This window comes from Panicum virgatum, chromosome 1N, assembly GCF_016808335.1.
Source record: "Panicum virgatum strain AP13 chromosome 1N, P.virgatum_v5, whole genome shotgun sequence".
NCBI classification, from domain to species: Eukaryota; Viridiplantae; Streptophyta; class Magnoliopsida; order Poales; family Poaceae; genus Panicum; species Panicum virgatum.
Genome location: NC_053145.1, coordinates 53741549 through 53769138, shown reverse-complemented (window position 1 = coordinate 53769138; position 27590 = coordinate 53741549). Strand labels below are relative to the sequence as shown.

The window sequence follows — 27590 nt, the reverse complement described above, 5'->3', positions numbered from 1 at the left end:
GCGCCGCGGGAGGCGTGCGAACGGCCCTGACGGAGTTTGGGCCGCCGCGCAGGACAACTTGAAGCCACTGGCGCTGCGGCAAGTTGGACGCGAGGCCGCGCCGCGCCGATGCCGGCGGCCATGCCAATTGGCACCGGAAAAGCGGCACGCGAGCGTTTCTCGGCGCCGACAACGGCACAACGCTGAGTTAGCACAGAGGAAGGTGCCGCACTACGCCGCCACGCCGGGACTACGAGACTGCAAAGTGCAAACCAACAGTCAAAGCGGCAGCACTGATGAATCCTTGTGCCTGCGCAGGTACTGAGGTACATACAGATCGCGACCCTGGTGAGGCGCCTCATGCCGGAGCATCGCACAGGAAAATTTTGGGCAATTGGAGTCACATCACACCCTGAATATCTCTTCTATGGCAAAATGAAGCAGAAGCAGCCAGTGATCCGTCAGGGTCAGGCGATGCCGCAGCTCAGGTCTCCGCGCTCGGGCTCGGCGACGCTGTAGTACAAGGTGGACGCCCCGCCGTCGAACTTGGAGACCACGTGGTGCGCCGTCAGCCCGCAGTAGCGCCTCCGGAGGCGCTGCACGCAGATGTCGGAGATCTTCCGGAACATGTGGTCCTCCTGGATGAACGGCTGCTCCATGAACTCCCGGAGCGGCATCCACTGCAATGCAAACCACATGTTGTATGCTCTCTTCAGAAAATTACGAAGATACGCTCGCTCGTTGGGAGAGCCAACGCTGAGTAAGCGTTCTATATGTATCTACCTTTGCTGCTTGAATTTCCGCTTCGTCGATCTTGATTTCGTTGGATAGCGGTCTCAGCAGGCAGATGAAGAACAGGTCCGACTTTTGGAACGCCACGTTATGCGCATGTCTGCCACAATTTCAGACAAAAAATAATCAAATAAGGTGTTCTGAAACTCTGGATGGCCTGCATCTGCAGGAATGATGTTCTACTGAGTAGTGCAAGTGCATTACAAAATCCTATTATTTGACACATCTAAGCTGACTAATACAGTGAGCATGAGCAGACCCATTACCTGAAAGCAATCAGTTCCATAAACTCAGTGTCAATCTGCAAATGCATCGAGGGAACTATATTCACGATTAATCCCATAAAAAAACACAAGCCGATTAACTGAAGAAAAAAAGAGAACAATTTTTTACTCCAACAGTAACAGAGCAATCCATTTCTTACCCCAGTCTCCTCCTTGACCTCTCTGACAGCTCCTGTAAAAATCTCCTCCGACTGCCACGAAGCAACCAAATGTTCTTCAGTAACGGACATCGCAATTAGAGCTCATATCATACCAGGTACCCGTCTAATTGTCTGACTCCTTACCGCATGGATGAATCCCGTTGGGAGTTTCCAAGCACCAAGCCACGTTGAAGCAGAATACTTCTCTTGCACCACAAGAACCTTGACGAGTGCTCAAGAAAAAAAAATGCCGTCAGAATCACATACAAAGTGCAAGCCGTTAAAAAAAAGCATACAAAGTGCAAACACATCACAGACTTCTACTGATCCTTCCACTGTTACTCACTCATCGATGGAAAATGCACTGGTGCATGATGAGAGGCTCACCTCCATTTGGTCGTTGATCACAAAGCCCCCGACTCCAACCTGGTGAGAGGCATTCGCCGGGAGCAAGCAGGGCTCATCAGGGATCCAGTACGTTAGCATCAGATACGTCTCCTCTGCGTGGTGGTACCTCAAGCCTTCCTGCACCCAGCTAAAGTAACATCAGATAACTGGTATTAGTAACTGACAGGCAGTCGTTTGTGATCAAAATGCAGCATGATTCAGACCAACAGATAAACCTAATCCAGAGGAGCTTGCTTTTACAATTTGACTTAGTTCATCGTACTTTTAGTGCTAGTGGAATGAACTCGGAGCGATCCAGCGGTAATTTCAGCCACACCCCCTTCTTGCCCTGAAACAAGAAGTTACTGCCATAAGCACCTGGCACAGCCACACGGATGAAATTCTGCGTGGCAATCTGACACTCGAGAAAAGAAGAAGACGTTCGGCCTGTGGTGACGCACCGCCGACTTCCAGTAGGAGAGCGACGCCGCCAGGGACCGCGCGAACTCGCCCGTGCCGGACGGCAGGTGGTCGGCGTCGACAACCATTCCGCCGTACTCGTCCTCCAGGGCCTCCAGGACGGCGCTCTCCTCCCGCGCCGTCGCCCACCCGTGGCCATTGCCGTTCTTCCACCCGTTCACTCGCGACACCGACTTCACCGTCCTCAGCATCTCACAACAAGCCGAGTAGTAGGACGCCCAGGCCCCCGTCGCCGGCGCATCTGAATTCAACAGTACGAGTTACTCAGTTACCAGTAGCAACGCGAGCCAGGATGACGAGCAGATCGTGCAGACGAAGGAAGTGCTATATCGTATATACCTCTGGATGAGAAGCAAGGACAGCTCAAGAACCTCGCACCGCTCCGGCCTGCCGCGCGGCGGCGGCGCGCCGCCGTCGTGGCGCCCAGGTTCGCCGCGGCGGAATCTACAAGCAGGCTGCCCTCCATCGATCCCACCCAGATGCGAGCGAGAGCCACTGACAGACGTGCAACCGGCCTACTGTCCGCTAACCGCCGTGTGCTCCGATCGATCTGGTGGGCTGGACATGGACTGGCTGGTACGAGATTCAGGAGGCGACCCGCGACCACAGAAATGCTCCCGCCGCACGTACGAACGCTTTATCGGAAACCTCATGTGGAGTCCAAGTCACTCTCACAAAGTCACAAGAAGGATACACAGCCACACAGGCTACGTGCCAGCCGCGTGGGAATCGTCGCGTTTCGGAGCAAGCAATGGAACCGTGCGCTTTTTCCAGCTCCGCGGTAAGAAATGCAACTCTCGCCTCCAGAAAAATTAAACAATTTCGAATTTAATCAGAGTTATATACAAATTACTAATATTTATATCTTTAAATAGGTTTAATATACAAATATAGTATAAAATATAATAGTATTTATTAACACAAATATTAACTATTTTATATAAATTTAACTAAAATTAAAATTTATTTCATTTTTCGAAAAACGAGAGTTGCATTCTATCGTGGATCGAGGGAGTATAGTGATAGAGCTAGCGTCACTGCACAGGCAATTGCGGCAGCTTGCATTGGGAGCCGCGTGTTCCGAGAACTTTACGCTATACTACTAGTGTCGTGATGAAAGACTTTCTTGGTAGTGCCGACGAGCAAGAATTGCGAATCAGAGCACAGGCTTATCCAAGACAAAAGCTAGCTTGCGGATAATGGCGGTGTGCATTGCGAGGATCGTAGGATTCTTAGGCACTAGGCAGGGAACAAGACTCGGTTCAGCTACTTAACTCAGTTCAGTACATCCACTTGTATCCAATCCAGCACGCTGAGGCTTTCTTCTCGTCAACTTCAGCTTAAGAAACGACGATTATGTCGTCATGCCCGATGAAACGGATTAATGGAACCACAGGAACTCAAATTTATTCCCGCATATAATATTTGATTTGATCAGTTTATTTTTATCTTTCTTTTTTTTGAGCGGTTTTTATCTTTCTTTTTAGGGGGACCAGTTTTATTTTTATCTGCTCGTGCGTTCGTTCGATGGAGAGAGCGACAAAGTTGCAAAAAGAAAAGCAGCCCAGATCTCAATAAAGTTCGGCCCAACAGCCCAATCAACAAGAAAGTTCTCGTCTGGTGGACCGACGCCTCAGTTTCGTGGCGTCTACGAAACTCGAATGGGCCTACGTGGCCCATTTTCGCGGCGCTTACGGAATCATCACGCGACTCATTCTGGTGTTATAATGGGCCGTCAGTCGCGTAAGCCAGTGTTAGCGCATTCGACCCGTTTCAGCCCTTGCCCTAAACCCACAGCGATTCCAATCCCCCAACCAAACGACATCAACCAACCAACAAGCCGAGACCATCATGGCGGCGGCTCCGTCAGTGGCGGCGGCGGCGGCGGGGGCGTCAACGGCGGTGCTCGCCTCCAGGCCAGGGCCTACCAGCGCGCTCCTCCGGCGCACCCAGGTCACCCCTCTCCGCCATACCGCCCTGAAATGCCGCCGCGCTGGGCCCCTCAACCCCATGGCGGCTGCGGCCGCAGCCGCTGGGGGCGGCGGCTCCCCGTCGTCGGCCGTCTTCCACGGCGAGGTATTCGTGGTGGGCGACAACATCGACACCGACCAGATCATCCCCGCGGAGCACCTCACCCTGGTGCCGTCCAAGCCCGACGAGTACCGCAAGCTCGGCTCCTTCGCCTTCGCGGGGCTCCCCTCCGCGGCCTACCCGACGCCCTTCGTCGCCCCGGGTGAGGAGTCCACCCGTTACGCCGTCATCATCGGCGGGGCCAACTTCGGGTGCGGCTCCTCCCGCGAGCACGCGCCCGTCGCGCTCGGGGCCGCCGGCGCGCGCGCTGTCGTGGCGGAGAGCTACGCGCGCATCTTCTTCCGCAACTCCGTGGCCACAGGAGAGGTCTACCCTCTGGAGCTCACCGACGCCGGAGCCTGGAAGGAGTGCAAGACTGGGGATGTCGTCACCGTGGACCTTGGCAATTCCGTCTTTATTAACCACACATCCGGCAAGGAGTACAAGTTGAAACCTATTGGCGATGCTGGACCGGTCATTGAGGCTGGAGGGATCTTTGCGTATGCCCGGAAGACTGGAATGATTGCATCGAAAGCCGCAGCATGAGGGTCAGGTGAGATAATTGGAACTCATGTTTTGTTCCACTGCATAGCTTTGTCGATATGAGTTGTTCTATGCTTGATTGATCCTTGTGTGAGTGTAGGGTTATTATTGTTAGAGATAAAAGGATTAAATGCTTGGTTGTAATTTCCTGTTTACACTGTCACCTTCTCATTTCCACTCTGATTATAACCTTATAGGCTATAGCTGAGAAATGTGTTACATTTGACTGCTTTCTGCAAACTGGTATAGCTGGTATTAGGCAACTGTGTCTGATAGTTTTTCTTACGTTTCCAAGTTCCAACTCTAGGATATTGCAGTCATACTCTAGGTTCCATGGTTAACTCTGACTAATGCTTACTCATAGTAATCTATTTTGCTTTTGTAGCACAGTTTCTCTTCCGTTTCCACCTCTAGTATATTACAATTATACTCTAGGGACTAGGGGCCCTGATTGCAATATGTCTTAGATGTACCTTTTGACACCAAATACTTATAAGAAGATTATAATAATATAATCTAAGGCTACATCAGGCTTCAGCATCATATTGGTTCAGTTATTGTAGTAAATAGTAATCTAGTGTAGGAAATCTGCAAAACCACTTTAGGTACACATTGCTCTTGGAATAGCTTATCAGTTAATCAAACTTTCCGATTGTTGAAAGTTCGAACTTCAAAGCAGCTGATTTGTGACTAGGTGGTTATTTTAGATTTGTGATTACTCTTAGATCTTAATAAGGTGGTTATTGGATGACCACTTTACTCACTCCTAAACTTTATTTTTTGTTAGCAAATAGCAGTGTCTAAAACTCTAATCTGAAACTAATATGAGCTGATGATTCAGTTTCTTGCATGCCTTTTGCTTTGCAGAACTTTTCATATTTTCAGTACACATCCAGGAATGTTCAAACTTGATTATTTTCTTTCTTTATCTTTGTTTTTTCCCTGCATTCATCTAACATAACCCAAGATTTGCTTGCCTAGCCTATTGAGTCTGAAGTCCCTTGACAACTTGCTAAACTTGACTAGCAAAGGATGCATACCAGAAGTCCAGAAGCCTGTTGTGGCAGTGTTGCACTAGTCTTTTTTGGATGTTCTATGCTCTAAATTTTGCTTGGTTCGCTCCTCACTTCCTGGTCCTAGATCATTACGGTCCTAAATAATCACTAGCTCATGACTAGGAATTTCGCTGCTTGCCTTTCTTTTAGGCCATATCATGGTTCCTCCGTCGCCAGGACCGTTACGGCTTGGCTTCCAGTCTCCATTTACTGTGACCTCCAAGCAATGCACTCAGCGACGGTTTAGTGCCATGCCCATCAAATCACAAGGATGGTTCACATTTCGCCTCTATTTTCATCTGGCATTCATATTGGTGGTAGCTGGCAACAGGCCACCTGTTCCACAAATACATTTGTCTGTGCATGCTGTGACTTTTTTCTCTCTCCAATTTCTTGTTCCTGTCTAAACTCAAATTGGATGATCTGCTGATATTTTGCTTAAAAAAGTGAAACCAATTACCTGTTGTGAAAATCTTGAAACAGCCTTGATCCATTGTTCTGACAAAATCAACTAGAATTGGCCTGACCATAACTTTAAAGATCATAAAATTGTAGATCAAATTCCAAAGATGTGACTCAGCAACCTAGCTACAATTTCGTAGTACCTTCTTTAGCCTAGTAGTCATTATTTTTCCCCCTTTTTTCCCATTTCCCTTTACCTTACTAAGGATTGAATTGGCTCTTTGCATGACATTGATACTTGGCTATGGTAATTAAGTATTCTAGACAATTGAAGGAAATGGGCTTAGTTGAATTCATAAATGGTATTCATTTTCATTCTGCCGGAGTTGGAACCTATGTAACATCACCGTCAATCTTATTTCTTTTTTCATTGACATCTCTCACAATATTCACATTGTATTTTTTTCAGGTGAATTTCATCTGGTGTCAAATTAGTTGAGGCCATTGCATACAGTATGTAAAACTGGATCTAGGACCAACCTCTACTTGCTTTTGTCCAGCTTGTGTAATGCAACTTTCGCATAGATTTATACTGGAGTCAGTGTTTTTAAATAAGTTCCAACGTATTGGGCTATATGCTGAATCGATCCATTGGGTCTCTTATGTACTGCACTTCTCTGTACAATTGTACCTGCTACTGAGCTAATCTGTTTGAATAACAGCTTTGTTGTCAGCTTATGTTTGTTTGGCTTTCTGATATATGATATGACGATGGATTCGATATCCACTTGGTTACTTATTTAGCAAAATGATAGATAGAGATTAATTTATTAATGATAACCCGCTTTTTTGTGGAATTATACAGCAGGTTTGTGAAAGCGATGAGCCGTATCCATTCATTACATTGTTTTTTTTTCCTTTCGAGGGAGCGGGCGAGCCCCCCCGGCCCCTGGCGTGTCTTGCCTCAAGCCCAACCCTTTGCAGCGAAGCCCAGTAGCCCATGGATAATTGGAAATGGAAGAGGCCAACTTCCTGTCGTGTCAGCGTGCAAACACAACTTTCATGTAGTGCCTGCGGATCGGATTTCGCCGGCACGTACTGCCTCGTGCCACCGACCCGGCCGTGAAGTAGCCTGAAGCGGCGGCGGAAGCGCGAGGAGAGCCGCGCGATCGACAGATATACAGACAGGCGTGCGTGCTCCGTGTCCGCTAGCCACTTGTGGGCTGCGGCGTCCCCACCCCCGTGCACTTTACCCGCGGGGCCCCGGCGACGCGTGTACCCACCTCGTTTGGCTCAGCCGCTCACGCGCCGCGCCGCACCGGCCCATGCCGAAAACGAACAGCGGCCGACCCGCGCGGCTCCCGCTCGCTCCTTGGCTGTGCGTGCCCCGGCGGCACGGAGCGGCGGTTACTACAGCGACCCCGGCGAAGCAGACGGGCCTCTCGTTTTAATGGTCTCGCACGGGCAGCAAGGCGGGGGCGGAGCCGGCCTGGCCTAGGGATCTCGAGAGAGGGGAGCTGGGGAGGCGGTGTGTACAGTGTACGGGGTTGACCTCCAAGGATCGATACACTCCTACTACTACATGCTCGCCATCAATGGGCTCGCAAGCTCGCTGCAGCACTGTGCGCTGCTCCCGCGCTCGTCGGCGGACAACGACCGGTCGACGCTTGCTGACTTGTGGACAGATCGACGGTCCTCCTCCTCCGCGATCCGCATCAACGGATCGGATCGAGCTCAGCTCACTCCCCGCTGCGTCTCCATGGCTGCTCCGATCCGTCGGCCGTCGCTGTTCATTCCACCTGCTGTATACTTTGGAGCTGCGGAGCTTCTGACTTTCGCGAGGGATTGATGGCGGAGGGCACGCGTCAACGTTGTTGTTGGGGATTGGTGTGCTTAAGCCTGCAAATGGGCACAAAACCAAACCATATCCACACCAATCCATTCTCATAAGAGAAACTAATATTACCCACACCACTCCAAATCACCACTACCACAAACCAATCCAACCCAAACATTTCAGCTCATGATGTAATAAACTATTAGCCAAACTATGGTTATAATCTAATAAAAACCCGTTTCTCCAAAAAAAGTTTATAGTGTAGATTTTGTCACACCATTTTGCACAAAGTAGCTGCTAGTTATACCGAGTCATCTCTAACAAATTTCAGTCAATTTTGATAAAATTTTATAGTGTGAACGCGAGATTTTATTTCTAGAGTCCGGTTCTTGACATGGGACCCACATATAATTCTAGTCGCGCTGCTTTGCACATAGTAGCTCCTAGTCATACTGAGTCATCTCCAACAAATTTCAGTCAATTTCGATAAAATTTTATAGTGTGAACGCGAGGTTTTATTTTAGGGTCCGGCTCTTGACGTGGGACCCGCGTGTAATTCTAGTCATACTGCTTTGCACAGAGTAGCTACTAGTCATACTGAATCATCTCCAACAAATTTCAGTCAATTTTGATAAAATTTTATAGTGTGAACGCGAAGTTTTATTTCTAGAATCCGGCTCTTGATGTGGGACCCACGTAGAATTCTAGTCATGCTGCTTTGCATAGAGTAGCTCCTAGTCATAATGAGTCATCTCTAATAAATTTCAGTTAATTTCGATAAAATTTTATAGTGTGAACGCGATGTTTTATTTCTAGGGTCCGGCTCTTGACGTGGGACCCACGTGTAATTCTAGCAACAGTGTTTTGCACAAAGTAGCTGCTAGTCATACTGAGCCATCTCCAACAAATTTCAGTCAATTTTGACAAAATTTTATAATGTGAACGCGAGGTTTTATTTCTAAGGTCCGGCTCTTATAGACCGACATTTATATATAATCATACTGTTTTGCATAAAGAATCTATTTCAGCCTACCCCAAACCACTCCAATCCATATTTACATAGAACTCACCCACCCCACCTCATTAATTAATACAACTCATTTGAATCCACTCAAATATAATTCATATCAAAATCCAATCCATTAAACTCATTTCAATCCAAACCATTAGCAGGCTTAGGTGTGCTGATCCTGCTCAACGTGTATGGCTCGTGGAGCACCCTGCCGTTCGCTTTTTAGAATTTCTGAGCGCGATAGATCGAGCACGTCTGCAGAACTACTGGCGGCCTGGCAGTTTCTGAACTATTTTCCTAAAAAAAATTTCCTTGAGTTGCATCCAGCAGAGGAGCAAGCCAAACAGGCATATCGTTTTTGAGGATTTCTGAACACAGTTGGACACGTATGCAGGACTGGTGGCCTGAAAGGTTCTGAACCCCACATCATAAATACGGCAGGATTTGCTAAAATCCTCTTAAGTTTTATATTCCAGAGGATCATATGAATTTCTTTTAAATTAAAGGATCGTCTTTCAAAAAAAATCTTATAAAGGATCCATGGTACCACACAAAAAGCTGAGTATACCCGTATGGAAATCAAATATGAACGATACTATACCATAATACCAAGTCGAAACATTTTTCCCAGCATGCGTTTCTCTGCATTCTGGCTCGCAGTTTTTCGACGTAACATGGGCAGGATGTTACACATGCGTAACCTGCACCTCGACTAGGCTGCATGCCAACCACGCAAGCACGGTCTCGTCCACATCGAAAGAGACACATGTCTGCAGAAGTGCTCAAGTCAGAGCCTCACTAGTCAGCCGGCCACTGTGTACGGACCGCGGACAGCGGTCGTCGGCCGTTTACACCCCGACTCGACACTTCGATAGGCGACGACCACGTCCACGACGATCATCTCCGGCACCAAAAGTCAGCCCTTGAATCATTCATGAACGAAAACACAGTTAACCGCGCAAGACAAACAACACCAAAAGGGGTTAGCACGAAACAGCCAACAACAACAACAACATAGCCTTTTTTCCAAGCAAGTTGGAGTAGGCTAGAGATGAAACTCGGAAAAAATAAATTTAAGGTTCAGGCACATTGATAGCTAGTCTCCAAGCGCTCTTATCCAAAGCTATCTCTTTAGAGATATTCCAATCCTTAAGATCTCTCTTAACCAACTCATCCCACGTTAGTTTAGGTCTACCTCTACCCCTCTTTACATTATCGACCCACTCAAGAACCACATTACGCATCGGCGCCTCAGAAGGCCTTCGTTGGACATATCCAAACCATCTCAGCCGATGTACAAACCATCTTAGCACGAAACAGCCAAAGTAACTAAAACCGGCCCTTACATTTCCGGGCTCATTAACAGCAGTCCCGATCGATCGATCGATCGTCGTCACCCAGTGCAGCGCGGCTCCGGCCTTCGTCTGCTAGCCAACCGTGTGTGCAGGAGTGCCCAGCAAGATCTCTGACTTTCTTGCGGCTTTTGCACACAGAAAGAGAAGGCAGCTAGGATAAGGAAATCGGAATGCAGGCCGCATTGATTGTGTTGCGAGCTAGCGGTTAGCAGCTACCTCCCCTCCTTGTCAGTTTTGACCCGGACGAACAAGCCGGTGGTGGTAGATTTCGCTTTCCAGTTTCCCCTCGCGGCTTTGGTTTTCTGCAGATGCAGATCGCATACGCGATGTCCGACTGAAACGGAGAAACATGGCTGCCAAATTGAGGTTGGGGTGGATCGTACTTGGTTGATCCCGTTCCTGGGCCCTCCATCTGTATGGCGCAGCACAGCGGAGGTTGACTTTTGCTTCGATCAAATCATGCTAATTGCTGGACAGCGAGCTGATGTCCAGCTGATGACATGATTGATCTGACCTGTCCAAACTGGGGTCACGAAAGGGATCGGAGCCCGGTGATACGAGTTGTCTGATCTGCAATCTTCAGTGGATTCAAGTTGCAGCGCCATGGATCAACTGCGGCATTCAGTTTAACTTTGAATCCACCAATCCACGAGTGGTTCTGACCCAATGACCGTATACCCGTTCCTTCTTTTCTGCTCTCAAAGATCAATATAGTACTAGTATAATATTGAAGATTAATGTTCGAAAAGTATAATTTTGTAGATTAAAATAGCCTGTCAAAGAAGGCCGTATGAAACCGCCCTGCTACCCTAGGGCCCTCGCCAACCAACGCTGCTCCCCGGCGATGTGGTGTGGCCCTTTAACGAACTGCGACAGCGCCAGCCTCGGTGCTGCTACCCTGGAGGCTGTGACCGGGCGCCGGGGTCGTCGACTCACCGCCGCCGCGCGTCGTAGCTGCTGCCAGCCCTGCAGGCCACGGCCAACGATAACAAGCGGCGCCGGCGGCTTGACCGGCGACCGGCCGGCTGACCTCGGGATGCCGAATTTCCTCCCCCATTGACGCCGCTCGCGCTTTATTCTCGTAAACCCGAGTAAGTTTTTGCGGCCTTTTAATTACGTCGTCGATTCTACCGGGAAAGGCCGCGGCGCTTTCTCTCTTCTCCTGCATCCGGCAGCTGGTGGGAGGTGTAGGGCGTATCTCTTTGCTCTTTGGACGTGAATCTTACGCCCGCTTGTTTTGCAGATGCTCTAAAAGACGTAGCATCTATAGTTCTATAGTACAACTTTCTTTCGTTGAATGGAATGGGTTAATGGAATTGCCCTCGTCCATGACAGGGATGTAGAAATGCTAGGGTAACTTTTTTGGGGAGCCTGTTTGGCGGTGCTCCATGATATTTAGAGCCAATTTGCCATTTTATATGTGTAGCACTGACATATACTAGTGGAGTTTAGGGAAGATATCTGGCACGTCCACTGTTCAAACTGAACTTGCCATTCACGGCAAGGCTTATGTTTTGTAAGAAATTGAATTATGAGTTTGACATTGAAAATTTTTAAATGGTGCTTGTTGCGCGCTCCATAGACTGCTGTCATGAACTAGTTGAGATATCTGAAAGATATATCTTCTGTTTTAATTTTGACAAGGAAAAGAGTAGATTGACCACTGCTAGCTAGCTCTCCGTCAGGTTAGTCTTCTCGCCATGTCAACGGTCTGACTCTGACACTGCTCGCTCCATTTCTTGACTGCATCCATAATCAGCCTCCTCGACAAGAGTCACAAGCGGAAGCCATTCCTCTCCGTTGAACGCAGATTGTTCGAATAACCGCCCGATCGAAGTACACGCCCTCGCTGCCTCGCTTTGATCCGTTCTTTGCATTGGTTTTGAGCTTGCTAAACATGCGGCGAATCACGCGCGAAGGCAATGCAAGATTCATTGCATGTTCATAGATTCAAATATATATATAGCTAGGGAGCTACTGATAGTCTGTCATCGTCTGACCCTCCTTTTTTTGCATGGAGTTCGTTGAAAAAACATGCAGCTTCATGCCATCTTCTTCCTTCACAGTAGTAGCACTGACGGCGATCCCAACGTAATTCCCAATGTGGATGGCGTCCTGCGGGGAACCCAGTCGCGCAAGGAACTGACGGCGAGTAGCCATGTGGCGGTAAAACTCTGGCCTTGTTTGATTTGGTCCATAGCACTAGTAGCACAAACTTTAACTAATAATTAGTGGTACTAAATAAATATAGTTTACAAAATTAACTCCACAACTTCTGCGCTACTTCGCGAGACGTATCTAATGAGGTCTTTGACCACACTATTAGATGTTGGTTACTGTAGTATCATTATAGCCAATCATCGATTAATTACTGTCATTAGATTCGTCACGCAAAGTTACACTCATTCGTGAAAAGATTTTGCAAATAAATTTCGTTTAGTACATCATGCATCGAAGATTCTCTTTTGTGCTAGATGTGCTAGAGTGATCCAAACGGGGATTCCGTTTTGATCAGACCACGTACGCAACGTACTGCTTGCAGCAGTTGACGATTGACGTCCATGCATGATGCACATGCACGCATATCGGAGTATCAAAAGTCTACGCAGTCTAGTAGTCTACGGTTGGTTAATGTGAGAAAAGAAACTGCGCTATATATAATTAACTCGAAATAATTAGCTGGGTACCATCATTTTTCTTCCTTATGTTGGAGTGCTAGCTAATGCAAGTGTCTTCGTCCTTCATGGAACATTTAGAAGGCTTAAAATGTTTGCTCTGACCATCATTTCAGATGATGCTCACATGTTTTGCATTTTTCATGCAAAACATCTCATCAAAACGTACGGCTAATAAATACCTATGGGGCGTTTCAAAGTCTTGGTTGTAGATTCGAAACGGCAATATTTTGATCATTTTGCAACAAGAAAATCCCTAAGGTATGTGTGTAGGATTTCGACCAAATTTCTGCGTATCTATGAACTTTGTAATAATGGTAGTATTAAAAATTTCCAAACTTGACCAGACTCCTGGCTTCTAGTAGCGCTCCATACAAAATTTGAATAACCTAAAGCCCAATTCTTGAATACTTTCACGCTTATTTTCATTGAGCATAGCAGCCGGCACAGTTTCACCACACATATCATATACTCCTACGCTACTCCATAGGTGCGTGTGCCTCCTACATCTATCCACGTCCTGATCAGGCACAAGAAAAGACAACAGAGGAAAAAGCAACATATATAGATTTACAAATTTGGCGATATGATTTACGTCCATTTGTACACTATCTGTTAAATAAAAGCAGGCAGGGACACTCTTCTTCACTTAATGTACAAATCACATCAGACACCTCATTCTATCATTTCTGATATTATTACCCCCCATATATCTATTATCTATTGATCTATGTCGATCTTGTAGTTCACCGACCCACATTGCACTAATCTTATATTCTATATCACCTCTCCCCTTCATTCTGTACACACACACACACACACATGCAGCTCCAAGCTACGCCAAATCCTCGAGATGAGTCCAAAGCCAAGGCCCTCCATAACTAAAAACCGCTAATAATTATTAACGCCTTTACACCTAATCATATGCTTAAGCGGCCGACAAACCGCTTAATTAACGGTGACCTCCGGGAAGCCCAGCTGCGGGTGCGGCGACAGGCTGCCGAACAAGCCCTCCAGCTGCTCCCACGTCCAGCTCGACGTCGACGGCGTCATCGGGAACGGGAACATCTCGGCCGCTCCGGCGGCCTCCGACGACGGCGAGGACGTCGCCGTCACCGTCGAGGCCGTGGTTGTCGCGGGCGACAGCGACGATGTGAGGGACGACGCCGGGGATCCGAACGCCTCGGCCTTGGCGGACTTGGCAGCTGGAGCTGGCTCGGCCTCGGCGGCGTCGTGTGCCAGCTTCCGCTTGTTCTGGGACGCCTGCGGCGGCGGCGGTGGCGCGAGGAAGTCCGCGCCGCGGGAGCCGACCTCGTTGGGGAAGTTGAGGATGGCCTTGGCGCCGCGCATGCGGAACGCGGCGCGGTCGTACGCCCTCGCGGCCTCGATGGCGGTGTCGTAGGTGCCGAGCCACACGCGGGAGCCGCGCTTCTTGGGGTCGCGGATCTCCGCCGCGAACTTGCCCCACGGCCGCTGCCGCACGCCGCGGTACTTGCGGAAGTCGTTCACGTCCAGGGCCGCCGCGGCCTGCGCCGCCGCCGCCAGCGGCGCGGCCACCGTGGGGCTCCAGGCGTGCGAGGTCGGGGGCAGGGAGATCGTGAGCAGCGGCCTCCGGCCGGGGTCGGACACCGGCGAAGGCTCGCCCCCGAACCGAATCATCACCGGCTCCGCCCGGAAGGCCGCCTCGCCGGCGTCCGCGTACTCGTTTGTCAAGTCGACGTACGCAGCCTGCTGCGGTGGCGGCGGCACGAACGCCGCGGGATGCTGGAACGCCGCCTGCGCGGCGGGGTGAACCGACGGCGCAGAGACAGAGTACGCCGCGGCGTCAGGAACGTTAACGACGGGGAGGCAGGCCTCGCCGCCGAGAAGCTGCTCGCGGATGAACTGCATGTTGAAGTCGTCGATCCCACCGCTGAAGTCCATGTCCATGGGCTCGGGTCTGGCTGGGACCACGTGCTGGTAGGCTCGCGGGGCGGCGTGGTGAGCTGAAGCGGAGCCCGCGAGAGACAGAGGACTCGGGAGTTTGGATGTGTGCGCGACTGCAGAGTGCGACGAGGGAGGCGAGGTGAGCTGGGGGTGCTGGCCGCTGCCGTACTTATAGGCGAGGAGGAGAGTTTTTTTTTTCCCTCTCTGATTTCCGAGTTTAGTAGTGAAAGGAAATTGGAATGAGTAGGAATATTACGGACTCCATATTTTATTGACGAGATGCCTGGACCTCTTTTGAGTAGTATGGTGGACTAACGAACCGGCTAACTAAAAATGGAAGAGGGATTAAGTGGCTTAATATCCTTGTTGCACAAACAATGAACCACACCCCATGTGGTCAAAAATTAAGTAATAATGTAGGTTGTCATAATTCTATCATTCCAAATTTGGTTACAGGTTACTCTTTACGTGCTAAGTTTGTACTATGTTTTAATGATATGAATAGATTTAACCTGAAATCTATTAGTAGTTTCATAGAAAAAGAGAAAAGAAAAACTACTCTAGATAGTCAACACCTATCATTTACTCATTTATTCGGCTGAATATAAACGGACACGATTGGATAGCAATAGCCGTTTAGGCAAACCGTACATAAAAAATGCACACCATGTTCTATAAATATTTGAAGTGTGTTACATCTGCTATGTGCTATAAATATTTTACACCAAGAAGTGATAGACAAATTTGTGAATTGTGCTTTGGAGACTTACAAAGTCTCACTTTCTGATGCAAGAGAGTAACTTCTAGCAGCGGTGCCGTCTAAACAGCATTACCCCCCTGATTACCGAAGCAGTTAAGCGATCCATCCGGGTGTACAACTTTTCCATGCCGCCAAACTTGAGGTACCAATGCGTGGGCATTATCACGCTTTCAAACCCGTCGTTTATGGACACGACGACATCTCGCTGATCTGTACGTGCAAGCTGAGACCTGGCTCGCTGTGCCGCTACTTGCAGGGTCGATGCGCCTTGCAGCGACCAGTACGCGTACTATGCATACGGGTCCCTATAGCTCACAGCTACAGGTGAGACGCAGATCGCAGGAAGGCAACGGAAAGGTGCTGAGGCCGACCCGTGGCCACCCGGACACGGATCCACCGGCCCTGTCCGGCAAACCGCAAACCAGAGCATGCCTGCTGCCTTGGCCCTTGGCTGCCTCTCGGCAAGCAAGTCGGCCTGGTCTGGTTGCGTTGCCCTACTCTCCGACCTTCGTGGATGAGCGGCTCCGCCGCGGGACAGCAGCTAGCTGGCCTGCGTCAGTTAAGAGGCAGATGGCGATCGATTCATGTGCCGGTGTTTAGACGGACGGACGGCCGACTGGATGGCACATCAACTCGTGTAACCGCGACGAAAAGATGCGATGAAGCAGACGCCGGCCAAGTCTTTGATCGGACCTGCGGCACTGAATCACGCGTCGGATTGTTCGGCAGGGTCTCTTTTTTTTTCCCCAGCGAAACAGATGGTTTCCAGGTTGCACGCGGCGCGTTTACCGGCACACACGATCAATCAAACCTAGACGCCAGGCCATGTTTCGGAACGAAATCAATCATGTGCCGTTTCGCCTCGTCAGCGTGGGCTGGTGCACGGATCGTACGTTTTCTCCTCTGTCACGTCGGCCCCACTAATCCTTTTTTTTGTTGCGAAACTCTCTAATCCAATTCCTATATGCAGCGGAGGTGACCCGGAGCCTGACTGAGGCTAACCTATGATTAACTCAACTGAGATTTTGTTTAGTTATCAAAAATTTTCGTACAGTATTCATCACATCGAATCTCTGAACACATATATGGAGTATTAAATGTAATTAAAAAAATAATTAATTATACAATTCAACTGTAAATGACGAGATGATCTTTTAAATCTAATTAATTTATAATTAAATATTAATCATTAAATAATAACGAAAGTACTACAGTACTCAAATTCAAAAAATTTGGCGAAAATTTGGCGAGGCATGAGGTGGTGCCTGCCCGAGCCCGACTGACTTACCCCGTTTCCCGGCCGGCTCTTCCGGGCTCGGCGCGCGCGGGTCGTTTGTGCGGAATGTAGGTACCGCGAGCGCGTACGCGTCACGGGCTCACGGGACCGGACAGGGATAGAGGCAAATCATCGTTACCGAACAGCCAGCCGGTACAGCGAAACCGGCGGCAGATCAGGCAGGCAGGCTGCCTTGTCTCACCTGCTGCCGCCACCGCCGTCCGACACGTATCAGGTGGCGTTCTTATCAGTTCCCACCGCAGCGCGTCCGGAGCGCTTGGACGGTCGCACGCAAACTGTCCGTAACTCTGTATTGTTGTCCACATGCATGCACACTTGCTACTCCCTCGGTTCGAGAATATAAACATTTTTAGATTTGATCAAAATTAAATTTATTCAAATTTGATTTTTGAGTATAAATAGTCGCATTTCTACCGGTACTGGTCACGTTCTTAGGCCTTGTTTAAATGCGAAAAGTTTTGGGTGTAGAGTGCTGTAGTATTTTCGTTTGTATTTGGTAATTATTGTCCCGTTATGGGTTAACTAGGCTAAAAAAATTCGTCCGTAAATTATAATCAAACTGTGTAATTAGTTATTTTATTTAGCTATATTTAATACTTCATGAATGCGTTCAAAGATTTGATGTGATAAGGAACTTGTAAAATTTTGAAATTTTGAGTGCATCTAAACAAGACCCTAGTACCAAAGTACCGGCATTTTACCTCTGCCACTACCAGGAGCCGTGGCCTCGCAGCGCATGATGCACTACTGTACATCTGTACCTTCATTTCTCGTAGGAAAATCACTCGACGGCAGGTGCTTGTCTCTTGGCAGTACAACCAAATTGTTCATTGTTGGATGATCATGATCAGCAGTACAGCAAAAACTTGCATTTCTATTTTGGCTTAGCCGTGAGCGAACTTCACGTGGCCCTGCCACCTCCTGCCGAATAAGCTAGCCCCTCGGCCCCGCCAGCCACACCCCCGGCAGGAAAGGAAAACCAACGTGGGTGCAGGCCGCGGCGCGGAAGAAAACCGAGTCAAACGGGCGGACTAACACGCCGTCGTCGTCCGTCTGACCCGCCCGCCCGCTCGCCGCGCGCAGCGACACGCCAAATTAGCGCAGGCCGCACCCGCGCCCCGACCGACCGGACTCGCGCTTTGGACCGCGTCCTCCGGCCGAGGTCAGCCAGCGTCGCGAGCCGGCCGGCCGCACGGGCAGGCCAGGTCGCCCGCCCGACGTCAGGGGTGGGGACTGATCACCGCGCCCGCGTGTACCCCCGATCTCCGGGCCACGCGGCCGCCACCTTATCCTTCCCTCGGCGTCCCTGAACTGAACCTCCCGTCGTCCTGCTCGAGCTTCGACGGATTAGGCTCATGCATCACCGATGACCATGCATCGGCAACGCGCTTGCTTAAGCTTAACGATGGCGCTCTAGCGTTCCCACTCGTTCAGTTTTTTAGGCCGTGTTTAAATCCTGTAAACGCAAAATGTAAATTTTTTGTAAATCGATTACATGGTGTGCTAAATGTAGTCAAAAAATAAATCGTATTACAAAAATAGACTGTAAATCACGAGACGAATCTAATGAGACTAATTAGGACGTAATTAGATGCTAAATTGCTACAATATGCTACAGTAAACATGCTCTAATGATCCTCTAATTAGGCTCATTAGATTCGTCTCGTAGTTTACAGACGAGATCTATAATTAGTCTACATTTAATACTTTAAATATTAAAAATTTCTTTAAAAAAACACAAAATACAAAGTGAACTAAACACACTCTTAATCGTGGTACGAGTAAGAAATCGAGCATCGCTCCGGTCTTCCATGAATTTTCTTTCCTTTTCCCTTTTTTTTTTGAAAATATTTCCCCTTTTTTGTGATGTGGTCTTCTAGTAACTGGATTAGTTTAACGGGGGGTCTAGTCGTCCCTGTACGAGATCTCGCTATCAAGGCCCTGGTAAGTGGTTACATTCACTAGGCGGCCGCGATGGGGACGTACTGTGACCGGGACGCGCGGGGGAATACAGAGGTGTGGTGGAATCGCAGACCAACCAACCGGAGCACGCAGCATCCACGTCGCCCTGTCCACGTTCCCTGGGTAGTAACGAGCTAGCGGATCGGGGAAGAATACTCCGGCGGTGCCTCACCTGCAGGCCGGTACCGGTCACTGTTCAGCCAAAACTTAACCTGCGTGTCCCCGGAAAGCACCGTGTTACTTGTCAGCCTGTGCCGAGCGGCCTCGCGATTAGAAAACGGCAGCGTTGCTTTGAACGCATAAATCTATCGCCCCCGGCGGCGGCCTGACAAACCGATGCAGGAATCTGAGTCCATGGGGACTCTGAACTCCACTGGCTCTGAACTCCCAAGTCTGAACGCCCGGGCTAGCTAGTGCCTTTCTTCTAGACGGAAGCAGCAATGCAGATGCAGGCTAGCTACCAACTCGCTTCAGAGACCCCCAACACCTTGCACACGCGCGCCTCCGACACGGCAACCGTTCCGGCAGCACCTGACGAGACCCTTCAGGTTCGGCAACCTTGCATTGGTCTGCTGACCGTTTCAAAGAGTCGCGATCCGTTACGGAAGCAATCGCCTCCCCCCTCAAAAAGCGTATTTTTGGACTCTAACCAGCGTCGGCCACTCGGCCTGCACTTGATTTGATCCGTTCGTGTGGTCTCACTCGTGTTTTGTCCCGCGGCGAGGGGGCGAGGAAGGGGACAGCGCAGCTCGACGGGGCAACGCGCGCATGAGGCCAAGCGGGCACGGCCGCGCATAACATTTTTTGGAGCAGCAGGCGAGTGATCGCGTGCCTCCGAGCTCCGCGATCCGGTCGCGACCGTCGCACACGTCCGCGATCTGTGCGCCGATGGGACCTATCCAGTATAGAAGGAAGAATCGCCAAGGTTTTCTGCTTGTAATCTTGCTGCGTTGCCGGGTCTCTGTTTTTCTGGAACTGCAGGTTGGGATTTGGACGTCCCGTAGTATGAAGATACGGGAGATCGAGGGGGCACCAACCCCCAATTCGCCTGCGTAATGACAGTATCTGGCAACTTGTTTGAAAGAATGCGGTTTGACTGGTTCAGGTGCTCGCCGCGGAGCGAGACAAGAACAGTGAGTGCAAGCTGGAATCACACCACTCGAAGCCACTGGCACTATACTACCGGCACTTCACTAACAAATCCACTACTGGCATTATCCTAACACTCGAAAGCTTAGCCTGACGCATCATGTGGACCGCGAGATTCCTCTGTTTGGCCAAGGACTATTCACCAGTCCTTTGCATGCTATATATCCGGCAGCTACATTGCAGCCAGCAAGGCACCAAGGTCTCAGGTCTGGTCATTTTGCTGAAGACCAGAGACTTGTTCGCAGCTGAATAGAAAAGAAAAAATTGACACAAGCCAATCCCGCCGAGGCGCCGATTGCATGGCAGAAGGAAAATGGCAGGCCGGCAAGTCACCCATCAGCAAACAAGACAGCAGGTTATCCTGACAAACCTTGAGCTCATAATGGAGTGTGTTTGCAGGAAACCTTTTAATAAGCACAGCAACAAAATAAAGGGAGAAACGTGATGAAAATAATACACTTATCTCCAAAGGGAAACAAAATATCCCCAGATAAAGCACGTCACATACCGACATACGTATTTGTGGATCATGTATTCATGTGATCTGTCAACTGTATTTGACTGTTCAGCAATAACAACCGATATACAAGACAACTAACAGGATGATGCTGCGATGAAGTCAGCATGGAGGAAAGCAGCATCTAAGAGACTATAAGCATATTCACATTCTGTTATCCGTTGCTATGGAGAAAATGCTAACGACACAAGATGTACGGATCAAATATCAGCTTATATCCATTACTTCCAAAATCTCAAAATGCATCAGTAGACTACGAGGTGTACCCTCAAAATACATCTTCTCATATACCAGCAGTCTCCCATCACACCTCTTAGCCTCATCTCGAAGCAGCTGCAGCATTATGTCTTTCTCCTTCCGAATCCATGACCGGTTTGGATCAAACCACTGCCTTGGAGTACCATGAAGAACAAACCGGAGGTTCTGACCAGTATGCAAAACATAATCGCCTATCTTCTTGATCATTGCTTGGTCAGTAATGTATGCTCCAGCACAATTCAGGCCAACATCCACATAATGGAATTCAGAAATACTTGATAATACATCACTAGCTGAAGTAGGAACCAAAAGATTATGGGACGAATGAGATGGATTCGGTTGTGAAACATCAACGAAGTTTTTCATTGATTCCGATGCCCAACAAGAAAGTTCTGTCACAAGCTGGTTGGCAACAACTCCACCCTTGCTGAATCCCAGGATGATGGTCCTAGGAGGACAGTAGGATGACAATGATGCTGCAGGATGCTGATTGACAGTAGCGTCCTTTGATGAGAACCCCAAGAACTTATTTTGTATCTGCAAATGACATGATATATTGGAGAAAGATTAAAGAGGAGACATCGAAAAAAATACAGGTTTTATATTATGAACTCCAAAATGACTGCACGAAAGTTGCAGAATGACAATTAAAATACAGTTACAACAAAAAAGAAAATACAACAAGGATTAGTTCAGAAATAAAATACAACTAGGATATTTCAGTTTAGAACAGAAACATAAGAAAAAATTAGAATCCCATAAGGCACACAATATATTGTACACAATAAGAGCATGAAACAAGACTGGAATGGTGGGGTTTTGCAAGTGTTCCAGTATGCAAGTGAAACGTAGGTCAAGAAATAACTTTCGAGCTAAAGAAGGTAAACATATAGGCATGCATTGCAGTAACATCACAGCGGTCAGCAGGTTTTATCAAGCAACACTCTATTGTACCGGAGCAGTATGTCATCAATACCTAAGCATTATCTCAGCAAGGAAATTAGAGGAGCGTCTGCTAATGTCAATAAACAATTAACCAGGTGAGGGGCATCAACCAACATCTTAGAACAAAAGGAGCAAGCAAACTAGCTGTATATGTCTAATTATGTACCATTAGTGAACTAAAATATTGACCCCTTCTACCAATAGAATAAAAAACAAAAGATATTTGACAAAATTAGTTTTCAGGAAATGCAATGAGAGCAGTTTAAACACAACTTGCATTTGCCATATTAATTATTAAAAAAAGTAAAAGAAACTGGCAAAACACACCTATTCTTTTACCACAATTCCTGCATTAGATAATCTGCCCAAGCACTGGAAAATGTATCTTGATTGCATCGGTAAAAGAAGCCTTTAGGGGGGAAATGGCACAGAAATGGTAACTCCAAAGCTAAATTATTCAGAGATTTATTGTCTTTTCAACAATAATAAGATGTTTTGCGCCTAAAATACCGTACCGACAGAACTAAGGTTGCAGATTGCCCAGAATTCACCAACATCATACCTCAGCAACACTGTGGGCAAAGATGTTGGCAACGCCGGTAGCGGCCGAGAAGCCAGTGGGGTCATATCCCTTGGGATCCCCAGCGGTGTTCACGGACGGGACAAGTTCTCGGTACACCGCAAATGGCCCCGCGAAGCATGCAGCGTCAACCACCCACGCGTTGGTCTCCCCGCAGAGCTTCCCAGCGAGAACACGAGCGATGTGGGCGGCATCCGAGAGCCGCTCGATCACCGGGTCGCCGGTGCCGCGGACGCGGTCGCCCGTGAAGAGGATCGCGTTGGCGCGTGGAACCTGGTGCCATCAGAGAATTCAGGTGGAGGCGGCAGGCGAGAACGGCTAGTGTTGTGCAGAGGAAAGGGAAAGGGTTTTGGCCTTACGGCGAGCGTTTTGGCGGGCGAGAGGACGAGCGAGGCAGCGACTCGGAATAGAGGCCCGCCTCGGGAGAGAGGAACGTGGACGACTCCGGTCCACCGGTCCATGGACGCGGCGGCGGCGAGGTCGCCGGAGCCGGAGGTGGGAGCAGAAGGCCGGTGGTAGGAGGAAAAGACCTTGTTGCCCATGTGCTTCTACCTTCTTCCTGGATGTGGCCTTTTGCAGGGCCTTCGTGTCCATGGGCCGTCTTCCTGCATGTAGTTGGGCCGATGTGCCATGCGCGTTGGCGCAAAATTATGGGCCATATTGCTCTCAGTGCAACCTGACTTTTTGATAGTTATCTTGGATGTGAAATTTTAGAAACTCCGAAATTTTATGGCAAAAACACTGCTACGTGTAGGATTATAGTTGTAGCCCGTTGGAATCCTGTCAGTTTTTAAATAGATTTAGTATAAAAACATATTCCACGATTAATCCAAGATACTTATTTCGTACCATAAATATTAGTATTATTTTATATAAATTTATTCAAACCTAAAATTATTTGACACAATACACCTGGCTGTCTGTCTGCACATGCTTCTGAGTACTCTTTTGCACTCTCTTCTAACTTTGCTAATCCCAACCTCCGGGAGCAAAAACATCGATGCCTTGATTTCTTTAAACCGAGACGATTTGGAATTGGCGGTTGAAAATTGGATCATTTTAACTTTTCAGGGTTGCATAAATAATTTTGCTTTACCTTGTTTTCTAGAAGCCTGTGGGCATCATTCAGATCAAAATTTTGTAAAATTTATGATGGATTTTGAATTCGCCTGCATTGGCTGCACCGCCCCCCCCCCCCCCCCCCCCCCCCCCCCGCGAAACCCAGGAGAGAAACCCACCCAGAAGAACAGGTGGAGCTTTCGGCAGCGCCCAACCGAACTAGATGAGATCATGACAAGCAGGAGGCTGCCCCCCAATCTCCTCCCGCGCCTGCCCAAACCCACCGATCTGTCCGCCCAAATCCGCCAAAGATCCAAACTTTCTGCCAAATCCTGCCATGATGCTACGGATTCCGCCGCCGACCCCGCCCGCGCGGTGTCGCTCCTGGCCGAGCGGAACTGGTTCGAGCGGATCAACTCGGAGTTCGCCGGCCCCCTTCGGCAGCTGGGCCCGCGCTTCGTCGTCCGCGCACTGCAGCACGCCGCCGCCGAGCCGCTCCTCTGCGTGCGCCTCTACGTCTGGGCCTCGCGGTTCGGTCAGCACTTCGCGCGGGACCGGTGCGTCCGGCGCGCGCTAGGGGACGCGCTGTGGCGGCACGGGCCCGTGGTGCTCTCCGCGGCGCTGGTCGCCGAGGTGCAGGGGTGCGGATGCGTGGTCTCTGAGGAGCTGCTGTGCGCGTTGGTGGAGAGCTGGGGCAGGCTCGGTCTGGCGCACTACGCGCACGAGGTGTTCGTGCAAATGCCGCGCCTGGGGCTGCGGCCCAGCACGATGGTCTACAACGCGGTGATTGCGGCCTCCGTGCGCGCCGGCGCGGTCGACGCCGCATACCTAAGGTTCCAGCAGATGCCCGCAGATGGATGTCGTCCGGACTGTTTCACATACAATGCACTCGTGCACGGTGTCTGCTGGCGTGGGATCGTCGACGAGGCGCTAAGGCTGGTAAAGCAGATGGAGGGCGTGGGGATCAGGCCAAATGTTTTCACCTACACAATGCTGGTCGATGGTTTCTGCAATGCTGGCAGGGTGGAGGATGCAGTTGGTGTGTTGGAGAAGATGAAGGAGAAGGGTGTAGCACCGACAGAGGCCACGTTCAGGACGCTGGTTCATGGTGTGTTCCGTTCCCTGGGTACAGACAAGGCATACAGGATATTGAGTAAGTGGCTTGAGAGTCATCCTGCTATGCATCACCGAAATGCTTTTGACACTTTGCTGTATTGCATCTCGAAGAACAACATGGCCAAAGAGGCAGTTGAGCTTGTGGATAAGATGAGCAATAGGGGTTATCTCATTGGCAACACAATGTTTGGCATTGTGATCTCTTGTGCTGTGAAACGCTTGGAGTTCAGTTATGTATGTGAGTTGGTAGATGATTTCATCGAGAAAGGTGGGAAGTTGGGATTTGATGTATATATCATGATCATCAAGTCCTTGCTGAGCTCCAAGGACATCTCAAAGGTGCATGAGTATTTAAGTCAAATGGTTTTGCATAGGCTTTTTTCTAGTGTGACATCCTACAACATGGTGATAGATTGCCTCTCTAAGGCTGGTGAAATGGTAGTGGCAATGGAGATTGTCAAAGTGATGCGAGAGTCAGGTTTCCTTCCTAATCTTGTGACATTTAACACGTTGATAAGTGGATATTCGAAATTAGGTAATGTACATGATGCGAAGGCTGTTCTGAAGATGCTTACAGAACTTGGATTCATGCCAGATATCATTACTTTTACCTCCCTTATTGATGGGCTATGTCACACCCATCAGCTGGATTATGCCTTTGATTGCTTCAGTGAGATGCCGAAGTGGGGTGTTAAGCCGAGTGTCCAGACTTACAATGTTCTAATACGTGCATTTTGTTCAGCAGGGCATGTTAACAAGGCCATCCATCTTCTTGATAAAATGAAAATGGATGGCATTTCTCCGGATGCATATTCCTTCAATGCACCTATTTTGAGTTTCTGCAGGATGAGAAAAATAGATAAAGCTCACAAACTTTTCACTGCCATGTTAAGATATGGTGTTGCGCCAGACAGTTACACATACAATACCCTGATAAAAGCTCTATGTGATGAAAGAAGAGTTGATGAAGCTAAGGAAATTCTTCTTGCGATGGAGTCAAGTTCCTGCATTGCTGCTAATCAAATTACGTATTGGCCAGTTGTTGGTGCACTTACTAAAATGGGCCATTTCAATGAGGCAGGAGAGTTCATGAATAAGTTCTATAGAAGAAATGCACACTTAGGCTCCAGTGCTTATTCGAGGGCAGGGTCGGAAATTTTGGTTCAGACTGTCATTGTGTGAGTTATGATTTATCAGCTGCATGCTATTTGATACATGAATGCTGCCCTTCTGCTCTGAAAGTGCAGAATATACTCATCTTTGCTAGGTACTGTACAACAATTTTAATATTACTACTTGCTTCACATTGTTTGTTTCGGTTATGCTTATTTCCTCCAGCCTTTCCCTACTCATCCATAAACTGGTGACAGTGGCCTTGCATTTACATCGGAAGTGTTGATTCCAAGAGAAGCATCTGGACCTTCTCAGTGCCTTGAAAAATTGGGCTCACTGGCATGACTGCATTTTAGGTATTCTGTGGATTTGCAGTTTTCCCTTAGAAAACCTGTTCAGGACAATGTGGTATGTTTTCTTTTAGCACTTTTGTGGAGTACCTGTTATTTTTTAAATTTTGACTACATAAAGTGGCACACTTTATGATAACCATTGGGATCCTTTCAATCTGTGAACACTAATGAGAGAAATGCTACAAGCTTAGAGTAGTTATAACTATGTTCCTGTCTTGTTTGTGCTTGATTTTCAGTGAACTATGAACAGTCAAAACCAAAAGGGAGTAAAAAAGGGGGAAATTTGTCTCAGGAAATAGTCATCTTGTGGATATGGATATACATGAATCACAATGTCAATTTGGTGTTTGGTAGTAGTAGTAGTACTGCCTAAGCAAACTTGTAACACCATGTGCTATATTTCGGTGAACTGTTAGAGCCTAGAGCTTCCTATCCTGAAAATCTGATCTTCGAGTACTCTGCTATTCGATACAGTAAAAGCATCCTAAGAAGATCAGTTCTGTATTTCCTCCCTTCCTTTGCAATGACAATCTGCCATCTTGGAGTCTGGTCATTCAACATTAAGGTGGCAAAGTCGTTCCTCTGTTGCATATAGTTTGACAGTCGAGCAGTTGTCTTCTTTTTGTGGCACCTATTCATTGTTGTGATGTCCTGTGACTGATCTGTTCTCTATATTTTCTCATTTGTTTTCTTGTTTTTACAGGGAAGCCAACCTCTGTAAGGTGCCACGCTTAGGCTAAACAGGCAGCATCATGCATATGCAACAACGGAGGAGCTCTCCTTTGCTGAGGACATGTGCTTTGGAGTTCTTTGCTTCTCAATGGTTCAGAGTTGAGACTGCATCCCTCACGGTCACGGCCAATGTTTTCAGTCACGGGAGCTGTTCGCCGTCAGTGGTGCCATCTCTTCTTTACAATGGCTCAACCAAATGGTGCAAGTAGTTTAGAAACTAGAAAGTGTACTCCGCCAAGGCAAATCATTATGCTCTGATCTCCTCAACGCCTACGAGATTTTTGGCCCATCCGCATGGCTGGTAGCATTTGGAGAATGGATTTGTGCTTTCCCTTCTCAAAACAACCTTTGGAACATATCAATATATGTTTGTTTTTACCCCCTTTTACCTGTTTCCTTGAACTTTGGCGTTTTTTTAGGAGTATTGCACGTGCTCTGCTTTTGCGTTGTAGTAGGAAGCAAAGTATGTACAAGAGGTTGCAAAACAAAAGGAAGGTTATATGACAGTAATTACAGATCAATCAACTATTCTCCCTTTGTGCTGATGCTAATCGACTATCATGAAGGTCTTGTGTGATGACCTGTGCTAATTGTGATTGAAAGCTGAATGCATTATGCATTGCAGGATATAGGGAGAAAAAAGTTTAGAGACTTGAATATGCACTTTTAGAGTTCAAGGACCTAGATGGCGTTGTCGTAAGAGCCGCGGGTACACTCTAAATTTTATTCATGCCCGCACGTTGCTTCCAAGTTCCAAGTTCCCACTGTGCATCCGCTACCTCATTTTTTATTGGCATATTGTGAAGTATGCT

At 48.4% G+C, this 27590-nt stretch overlaps 5 protein-coding genes across 9 annotated transcripts; 2 read left to right on the top strand and 3 right to left on the bottom strand.

Moving 5' to 3' along the window:
* Positions 1-245: 245 nt before the first annotated feature.
* Positions 246-2659, bottom strand: LOC120656677 (nudix hydrolase 8-like). Its single transcript, XM_039934856.1, has 9 exons — positions 2402-2659; positions 2044-2303; positions 1866-1931; positions 1583-1720; positions 1340-1417; positions 1196-1246; positions 1038-1072; positions 763-871; positions 246-659 (listed from the first exon to the last, which is right to left on the bottom strand). The coding sequence occupies exons 1-9, from the start codon at positions 2526-2528 to the stop codon at positions 447-449; spliced, it is 1077 nt and encodes a 358-aa protein (XP_039790790.1). The 5' UTR covers positions 2529-2659; the 3' UTR covers positions 246-446.
* Positions 2660-3849: 1190 nt separating this feature from the next.
* Positions 3850-6870, top strand: LOC120656676 (3-isopropylmalate dehydratase small subunit 1-like). The gene is made up of 2 exons (XM_039934855.1): positions 3850-4685; positions 6602-6870. Exon 1 carries the CDS (start codon positions 3914-3916, stop codon positions 4676-4678), a length of 765 nt encoding a protein of 254 aa, XP_039790789.1. The 5' UTR covers positions 3850-3913; the 3' UTR covers positions 4679-4685; positions 6602-6870.
* A 6790-nt stretch (positions 6871-13660) lies between these two features.
* Positions 13661-15067, bottom strand: LOC120654178 (ethylene-responsive transcription factor 5-like). The gene has a single exon (XM_039931721.1). It carries the CDS (start codon positions 14938-14940, stop codon positions 13960-13962), a length of 981 nt encoding a protein of 326 aa, XP_039787655.1. The 5' UTR covers positions 14941-15067; the 3' UTR covers positions 13661-13959.
* A 5538-nt stretch (positions 15068-20605) lies between these two features.
* LOC120653673 lies at positions 20606-22947 on the bottom strand. The gene is made up of 3 exons (XM_039931363.1): positions 22765-22947; positions 22388-22678; positions 20606-21417 (listed from the first exon to the last, which is right to left on the bottom strand). The coding sequence occupies exons 1-3, from the start codon at positions 22945-22947 to the stop codon at positions 20830-20832; spliced, it is 1062 nt and encodes a 353-aa protein (XP_039787297.1). The 3' UTR covers positions 20606-20829.
* A 678-nt stretch (positions 22948-23625) lies between these two features.
* LOC120656675 (putative pentatricopeptide repeat-containing protein At3g16890, mitochondrial) lies at positions 23626-27306 on the top strand. Of its 5 annotated transcripts, none has more exons than XM_039934853.1 (3): positions 23626-25847; positions 25951-26049; positions 26750-27304. In XM_039934853.1, the coding sequence occupies exon 1, from the start codon at positions 23696-23698 to the stop codon at positions 25760-25762; it is 2067 nt and encodes a 688-aa protein (XP_039790787.1). In that variant the 5' UTR covers positions 23626-23695; the 3' UTR covers positions 25763-25847; positions 25951-26049; positions 26750-27304. The 5 variants fall into 5 exon arrangements, with proteins under 5 accessions (XP_039790787.1, XP_039790785.1, XP_039790786.1 ...); XM_039934851.1 differs by having other exon boundaries at positions 25951-26101; XM_039934852.1 differs by having other exon boundaries at positions 25951-26611.
* Positions 27307-27590: the final 284 nt, after the last annotated feature.